At 37.4% G+C, this 8,634-nt stretch overlaps 1 protein-coding gene across 2 annotated transcripts in view; it reads left to right on the top strand.

Annotated features, from left to right (window-relative positions):
* Window positions 1-8,327, top strand: part of LOC122276093 (ABC transporter C family member 2-like) — a 45,397-nt gene extending 37,070 nt beyond the window's left edge. For both annotated transcript variants that reach the window (XM_043085556.1, XM_043085557.1), the window contains exons 21-28: window positions 1,276-1,664; window positions 2,520-2,700; window positions 2,917-3,240; window positions 4,091-4,847; window positions 5,854-5,975; window positions 6,306-6,551; window positions 6,765-7,188; window positions 7,849-8,327. In XM_043085556.1, the coding sequence (XP_042941490.1) occupies window positions 1,276-1,664; window positions 2,520-2,700; window positions 2,917-3,240; window positions 4,091-4,847; window positions 5,854-5,975; window positions 6,306-6,551; window positions 6,765-7,188; window positions 7,849-7,946 (2,541 nt within the window). In that variant the 3' untranslated portion in view covers window positions 7,947-8,327. The remainder of the gene's footprint in view (window positions 1-1,275; window positions 1,665-2,519; window positions 2,701-2,916; window positions 3,241-4,090; window positions 4,848-5,853; window positions 5,976-6,305; window positions 6,552-6,764; window positions 7,189-7,848) is intronic.
* Window positions 8,328-8,634: the final 307 nt, after the last annotated feature.

Below are 8,634 nucleotides of genomic sequence, written 5' to 3' on the forward strand. Positions count from 1 at the left end.
TGATGGATCCAAAATCAAATTTTGGCATGATGTATGGTGAGGTGAAAGGACACTCAAGGAAGCTTATCCGAATTCTATGGCATAGCAAGAAGGAAAGTAGCCTCAGTTGTGGACCTCTTAATCCTATCTAATGGTAATCTCCAATGGAACATTACATTTTTTAGAGATGCACAAGATTGGGAAGTTGACGTATTCTCGAGTTCTATGATCTAGTGTACTCCACCCGTATAATGAAGGGAGCTGAAGACAAGATCTTTTGGCACCCTTATAAGAAAGGGAAGTTCACAGTCCGTTCCTACTATCATGCCATGACCATGCATAATATAAATCCATTTCCATGGAGGAGAATTTGGAAGACGAAAGCACCCTTGAAAGCAATTTATTTTGTGTGAACAGCCTCATTAGGGAAGATACTCACAATAGACAACCTACGGAAATGCCACATCATAGTCATGGATTGGTGTTGTATGTGCAAAAAGAGTGGAGAATCCGTAGATCATTTGTTACTACATTGTGAGATTGCTACGACCATGTGGAATGATTTCTTCGCTCGGATACGATTAGCTTGGGTGATGCCGAAAAGGGTAATTGGCCTCCTAGCTTCTTGGTGAAGTATCCGGGGCAACCCTAAGATTGCAACAATGTGGAAGATGGTCCCAATTTGCCTATGGTGTTGTATTTGGAGGGAGAGAAATGCAAGAAGCTTTGAAGATCGAGAATAGTCAATGGATGAGCTTAGAAGTTTATTTTTCAATACCATACTCCATTGGTCGATTGTAATTGATTTTAATGGCATGTCTTTTCATGACTTCCTTGTATCGCTAAACTAGCATGCATAGGCGACGCTCTTGTATATGTCCCATATACTTGGGCCTTTGTCTATTTTATGCACAATAAAAAAATTTTTATTGATAAAAAAATAATATAAAGTTTGAATAGAGTGGATGAACTAAGTATTTTTATCTTTTAAAATTTTACCCCTAGAGGTTGCCTTTCCAGAGGTGCACTTGCGGGGAACTCCTTATTGAGGGCTTATGCACCCCTGGGATTGGTTGGGACTTTGTTCTTGAACAACCAATGCCAATAAAAAAAATTGTTTTGTGTCTACATCTCTTTGCACATTTCTGACTATGCTGCGTATTCTTAAATATATTTTTTCCATTTATTTTTTTGCAAAGTTAATAATACAACCGAATTGGAATTCTGAAAGTTTTATATAACTATTGTTTAAGATTATCTTCTAGTGTTCTAACTTGTGTTGCTAATGATCTTCAGGTTTTTGATAAATGCATTAAGGGAGAACTAAGAGGAAAGACCAGAGTCCTTGTCACAAATCAGCTACATTTTCTCTCACAGGTCGATAGAATCATTCTGGTCCATGAAGGTGTGGTGAAAGAGGAGGGAACATTTGAGGAGCTTTCTAATGAAGGCATACTGTTCCAAAAGCTAATGGAAAATGCGGGAAAGGTGGAAGAATATAAGGAAGAAAAGGAAGAGGTTGATACCATTGATCCTAAGACCTCTTTGACGCCTGTTGCAAATGGATCGGTGAGCGATTTTTCGAAGAATGCAAACCCTACAAATAAAGTGAAGGAAGGCAAGTCTGTTCTTATCAAGAAGGAAGAGCGTGAAACTGGCGTTGTCAGTTTGAATGTCTTGAGAAGGTAACAAAATGGCACCTTAATTTATGTGGCAATTCTGTTAGTAGAAACTGTACTTTTTTAGTTTATTGAAAATGAGAAATTAAATTAGTAATGATGATTGATTAAAAAGATAAATGGTCAAAATTTTTGAATTTTTAATAGGATATGCAGTTCTTCTAGATCCTCAAGCGTTGCCATAGAAAATTATTTGATTTATTCTGCATCACCCTTAAAACCTTGAAAAACTGAGGCAAATCAAATTTTATTATTTCTTAATGGTTATATAGTGGGATTCTTATTGGAACAGGGGCCTTGATGCTTTTCTCATGCTAAAAACTGGTTGCATTGTGTTTCTTTATTCCTTAACCTTCTAAATATGAACAACATGCATACTTCCTTTTCCAATATGGATATTCCTTCCATCATCCACATTGAATCAAACTCGGAGTCCTAAAATGAAACCATTCAACTACTATGCTAAAGTATCCAATAGATTATGAAGCAGTGTTTCAAGAACCATAAATTCAAAATGCAATTCTCAAGAAGAGCTCATAATTTTTAAGGGATTTTAGATGTGTGAGGTAAATTGCACATGGATTGGAAGCCATAGATGATCGAGATAGAGACAGAAGATTTTGGAACAATAAATATTGAGATTATAAAGATATGCAAAATGTAGGAGAGAGAGAAATTAAAACAGAAGAAGAATGATAGAAAAAAAAATAGGGGTGATGGGAGAATGGAAAGAGACGATTTCTCCACTGAATGTTTGATATGGGATCGTATACCATAAAGTCTGTGCTTAATGATTTTCTCTTCAGTTAACCTGTTTGTAATGGCTTCTTTTGAAAGACTTGATCCAATTTTTGGGTACAGGTATAAGGATGCATTAGGGGGCCTATGGGTGGTTATGATACTATTTACATGCTATGTCCTTACTGAAGTTCTACGAGTTTCAAGTAGCACATGGTTAAGCCATTGGACTGATCAAGGGACTTCGGCGGGATACAATCCTGGTTTCTACAATCTGATCTATGCGTCTTTATCATTTGGTCAGGTATGAGTACAGTTAAACGATAATTGGCGTAAATTTTTATAGTAAACTCCATGGAACACATGCTGCCCCCCTTCTTTTGTATGGCTTAAGTTCAGTATTTCCTGCTATTTTGAAAAGTTGGGTGTTTATGTCTGTTACATTTACTTATGTCTGATTTCCGCTGGAAAGATCTGGGCTTTTAAATGTATTTGTATCCCATTCGTTTTCTGGTTTCAGGTTTTGGTGACATTGGTGAACTCGTATTGGTTGATCATATCAAGTCTCTATGCTGCCAGACGGTTGCATGATGCCATGCTTGAATCCATACTAAGGGCTCCGATGGTCTTTTTTCAAACCAATCCACTTGGACGGATCATCAATAGATTTGCAAAGGACTTAGGGGACATAGATCGAAGTGTTGCTACATTTATGAACATGTTTCTTGGCCAAGTGTCGCAGCTCCTTTCTACTTTCATCTTGATAGGAATTGTGAGCACAATGTCTCTATGGGCCATAATGCCACTTTTGGTTTTGTTTTATGCGGCCTACCTATACTATCAGGTATGGAAAAATCTCATATTTCAGTTCTTCATGCTCTTTGCGTTTATGGGACTCATAAGTTATATTCTATCAATATATTGAGTGAAATCAGATTCATGTTGCATATAAGTAAATGTTGCACAAGTCCAAAAGAAGTTCAAGTTCATTGGCAGCAGATATAATGGTAACACAGATGCTTCCTTGATTTTATCTAAACAGAAAGCAAACATTCAGATGAGATCAACCATCTAATTGCTCAAATTTGTTTGGCTTTGGTTTATCCTTTTCTCACGTGTTGCCCGGTATATCTCCAAATCAATAAATATTTTCTTCTACCCTCATGTAACTTTTTCAAAGCTTCCTCGTGTCTTTGAAGTTCTCAAACATGTAGCAATCACTTTGGTTTGGTAGTGCCAGCTAATGACACTCTGTAGCGGATGACTGACCCATCTCATCTGATGTTCATGTTGTTTTCTTAGTTTCTATGGACGGTTCTTTTTGTGATTTTGTAACTTTCCAAAGGTTATATTAAGTTGAAGTGTCTCTCTCTCTCTCTCTCTCTCTCTCTCTCCCTGATGAAACTGTGAGAGTGGGCTGCAGAATATGGGGCAGCAATCCCGCTGTCCATATCCCCATCCTTCCTTTTTGAAGTGCATAATTCTTCCTTTTCTCTGCTCCCCTTCCCCTCATATTGGGGCAGAGGTACCACTTGATGAGAAAGGCTAGTGATAACTTGGAGTCCCTCTCTGATCACAATAAACTGGATTAAATTTTTTAGTCCTTCACTGTTCATACACACTTCTACTGGCGAGCGTTTTATTTTCAAGAAGTGATATTGATATTTAAAGTGATCATCATTTTCTTTCTTTAGAGCACAGCACGGGAAGTAAAGCGCTTAGACTCCATCAGCAGATCTCCTGTTTATGCGCAATTTGGAGAAGCACTGAATGGTCTAGCAACCATTCGTGCATACAAAGCTTATGATCGGATGGCGGACATCAATGGGAAGTCTGTGGACAACAATATTAGATTTACCCTTGTGAACATGAGTGGAAACCGCTGGCTAGGAATTCGTTTGGAAACATTGGGAGGCCTCATGATTTGGTTTACAGCCACTTTTGCTGTCATGCAGAATGGGAGAGCAGAAAACCAGCAGGCATTTGCATCCACCATGGGCCTTCTTCTTAGCTATGCTTTAAATATTACGGGTTTGCTGACTGGTGTACTCAGACTTGCAAGTTTGGCTGAGAATAGTCTAAATGCAGTTGAGCGGGTTGGCACATATATAGATTTGCCTCCTGAGGCTCCTCGTATTATTGAGAGCAACCGCCCCCCTCCTGGATGGCCTTCTTCAGGATCCATTAAGTTTGAGGATGTTGTCCTACGTTATAGGCCTGAACTTCCTCCTGTCCTGCATGGATTGTCTTTCACAATTTCTCCAACTGACAAGGTGGGAATTGTTGGAAGGACTGGGGCTGGGAAATCTAGCATGCTCAATGCTTTATTTCGTATCGTAGAACTGGAAAGGGGAAGAATATTAATTGATGATTATGATGTTGCTAAGTTTGGACTGGAAGATCTACGTAAAGTTCTTGGAATCATACCACAGTCCCCAGTTCTCTTTTCAGGTACACTGACCACAATCTCTCCTTAAATTGGTATGACAGCTGGGTGTGCTTGGCTCCTCCTCGTTTATTTGACTTCAACCTGGTTTTCTCTTTTCCTTAATGGCAATGTTTCATTGGATTCAAGAGATTTACTCCACTTTCTTAAACTGCAGTTCTAGGACTACTCTCATAAAGTGACCTTATTTATTTATTTATTTTTCCTTTTCAATTCTGAACCGTTTTATCCAGATTAACAGTGAGAATGGTTGCACTTGAGGCCCAGTTTTTAAAGAATGCCCTAGTGTCCAGATCCATGACCTAATCATGGTCAACATGTGCACCGTCATGACTTTTAATCTCCAAAAAATGTGTCTGGTTGCTTGTTTCTATTATTATTTTTGTACTTACAGAAGGCATATGTTTGCTAAAACTGAAGGGAAGGGGTAAATGCAACTTTGAATTGCAAATCAGGGTGAATATTCCATGTTCTACTAATGGATTTTCTCTAAATAAAACTCGGCTATTGGTAAAATTAACCCATAAAATGGCCCACAACCAGCAATTTAGGAATTACGAAAACACTCATAACTCTTGGCAAACCAAAAAAAGAAAAATTATTGCTGACAATCACTTATTCTTGGACTGAAAAGACTACTTTCTTGATTTTTTTTGGGCTTAGACTTCAAAAAAGGATGACATAAAACCATGCTAATTCTATAGATGTGGCATTAATGGGTTCATGTCCAACTTATTGATCAGTATACTTAATGGGTTATTCAGTGTACAGTACAACTATGTTTCACAGTTTCACTTGTGTTAATGAATGTTTGCTCATTGTGTCATGGATTAACCCAACTTCCAGCTATGTCATGTTTAGGACAAGTATCACACGGCCCTAATATTACAAGAGGCTATATTTTTATTTTTCTGATTAGAGCCTTTGCTTTTCAAGTTGACTATTTTAATTAATTAAAAGACATGAATGAAGTAGCATTTCTTTTCTAATATCGACCTTATAACTTTCCAGGATCTGTGAGATCTAATCTTGATCCTTTCAATGAGCACAATGATGCTGACCTTTGGGAGGCATTAGAGAGGGCACATTTGAAGGACGTAATTAGGAGGAATTCTTTTGGTCTGGATGCTGAGGTAAATGCTTATTCTTTTTAACTAGATGATTTAGGTTGTGAATGTAAAACGCTACTTCATAAGTCACCCGTTCTGGAGGATTTTCTTGTTTGATGAATATACTTTCTTCTCGCCCATTCTGGATGACTGTGTTCTTCAATTAATTTACCTTCTTCCTCACTCTTCAACTATTGATTGTCTTTAGGGTTTCATTTTATTTTTAGCCTCAAATATGTCGAGAGGCATTTCTATAATTTTTACCAGAAGTAGCTTATATCCTCGTGATTTTTAAAATTTAAAAGAAAAATGTAACTGTTAACTGAGAGTGACCTTCTTGTATATCCTGTGAAGGTTTCAGAAGCAGGGGAAAATTTCAGTGTTGGACAGAGGCAACTATTAAGTCTTGCTCGGGCATTGTTGCGGAGATCAAAAATACTGGTTCTTGATGAGGCTACTGCAGCAGTTGATGTTAGAACTGATGCCCTTATTCAGAAAACTATTCGAGAGGAATTTAAATCATGTACAATGCTTATTATTGCTCATCGACTGAATACCATCATCGACTGTGACCGGATCCTTCTGCTTGATGCTGGTCAGGTGTGTGTTGTGAGCTTTTCCAGCTCATTTCTTTCTTCTTGTTATTGGTGGTTTTTTGCTGCTGTAATAATTGTGTTTAATGATGAGAAATGCTGAAAGTTTGAATGAGTCGAACTTGAGAAACCATGACATTTTTTAAGCCGATTTTGTTTGACCTTCAATCTTTAGCTTCATCTAGTTTCTTTGTTGATATAAAATTCATGTGTGTTTCAGGTTTTAGAATATGATACCCCAGACAAACTGCTGTCAAATGAAGAAAGTGCTTTCTCTAATATGGTTAAAAGTACAGGGGCAGCAAATGCTCAATACTTACGCAGCTTGGTACTTAGGGTAGAAGAAGAAAACAAGTTGACAAGAGAGAACAACCAGGTTGATAGACAGAGGAGATGGCTTGCCTCTTCCCGATGGGCTGCTGCTACCAAGTTTGCCATTGCTGTTAGCCTTAGCTCATCACAGAATGATCTTCAACGTCTGGAAATAGAAGATGAAAACAATATCCTCAAGAAAACAAAGGATGCGGTGATAACTCTACAGAGAGTTTTGGAAGGAAATAATGACAAAGTAATTGAGGAGTCACTTGATCAATACCAGATCTCAAGAGATGGATGGTGGTCAGCTCTTTACAGGATGGTTGAAGGTACAATTGAAATTCCGATAGTATTATCAATTTAAACGAGCTACACACATCTAACTTGGTGGATGGATTCATGCATGAATTTTTAATAATGGTGAATTTTGTACAGTTGGATATTATCTTCATCTTTTTCACCTTTTGTTTCTAGGCGCTTTTTTTATTTGTTGGAGGGCGAGAGTCCTTGGCATATTAACTGGGTTTATATTTATATCTAAAACTTCTGGGAAAAATCTGTTGGTTACATAACTGGGGTGCCAATAATACCTGAAATTATAATTCCTCATGTCTCGTCCAAAAGGGAAAAAAACCAGAATTTCTTAGAAATACCCTATACCAACAATACAATCATTACAGCCCATGGACTTGAGGTTCTTCCTTAGTTAAAATGCATTCTTATTTGTGTTGCATTTTAAACGTCATTTTTTCGTTTTCATTTTTCTTTTATCTAGGCCACTAATGCCACATGTTACTTATAATAGGTAGATAAATACATGCTACAAGTCACATGATCCCTTGCAAACTGTTTGATGGTTGTACTGGGAAGGATTTGTGCTTTAATCAAGAATATGATTTGTTTTAAAAACAGATTATCCCAAAGAAATCCATACTGTTAACATGTTTTACGTTTGTAGCAACACCATCTAATATATCTCTATTTTCCAGGACTTGCTGTGATGAGTAGGTTAGCTCGGAACAGACTTCAACATTCAGAGTATGATTTTGATGACAGATCTATTGACTGGGACCGTATTCAAATGTAGGTGCTACGGATGTTTTAGTTAACAGGTTCCGTAGTCATACCTAAACCGATGCATTTGCACACGCACTGACTGTAATCACTATTTTTGTGATTATCTCTTATGTCTTTCTTAATGTTCAAGCAAACAAGGGAGAGGATTGCGAAGCATTATATGACACACTATACTTTGTAAGCTTCGTTTTGAATCCTAGGTTGAATTGGTCATCCTTCATAAAAATTAAGGATGACTTTGATGAATATGCATTAAGCTTGTTTTATCTGTAATTTTGGACCATGAATGTAACTATTGAACTGAATTGTTTAAAAGGAGCCAATAATGAGCCTTGAATAGTTATGCTGGTAACTTTATAAAGTTGCCAACACAACGAGTGTTCGGATGCAAGAGTTTAGTTGTTCTTCTGCTGTTGTCATGTAATCGTACATCAGGTTATGGCATCGAGGAAAGTCCATTTCCATCTTGAATTCCAATTCCTTGGAAGCCAATAGCGGATAAGGTTTTATCATGACCTTGTTCATTTCAACATGATTTTAGAAAAACAAAATCTCGAAAATTAAACCATGTTCGAAGGTAAACAATCGGGCTCGTGTGAATCTTCTCCAGCACTACCCCATCAATAATTATAGCGGAAAGGGTGTTCGTGATGAAAAGGAAGCATCAACTGAAAAGTCAAATAGCACTTTCTCTGTTA

The sequence above is a fragment of the Carya illinoinensis genome, chromosome 9 (assembly GCF_018687715.1).
Source record: "Carya illinoinensis cultivar Pawnee chromosome 9, C.illinoinensisPawnee_v1, whole genome shotgun sequence".
NCBI lineage: Eukaryota > Viridiplantae > Streptophyta > Magnoliopsida > Fagales > Juglandaceae > Carya > Carya illinoinensis.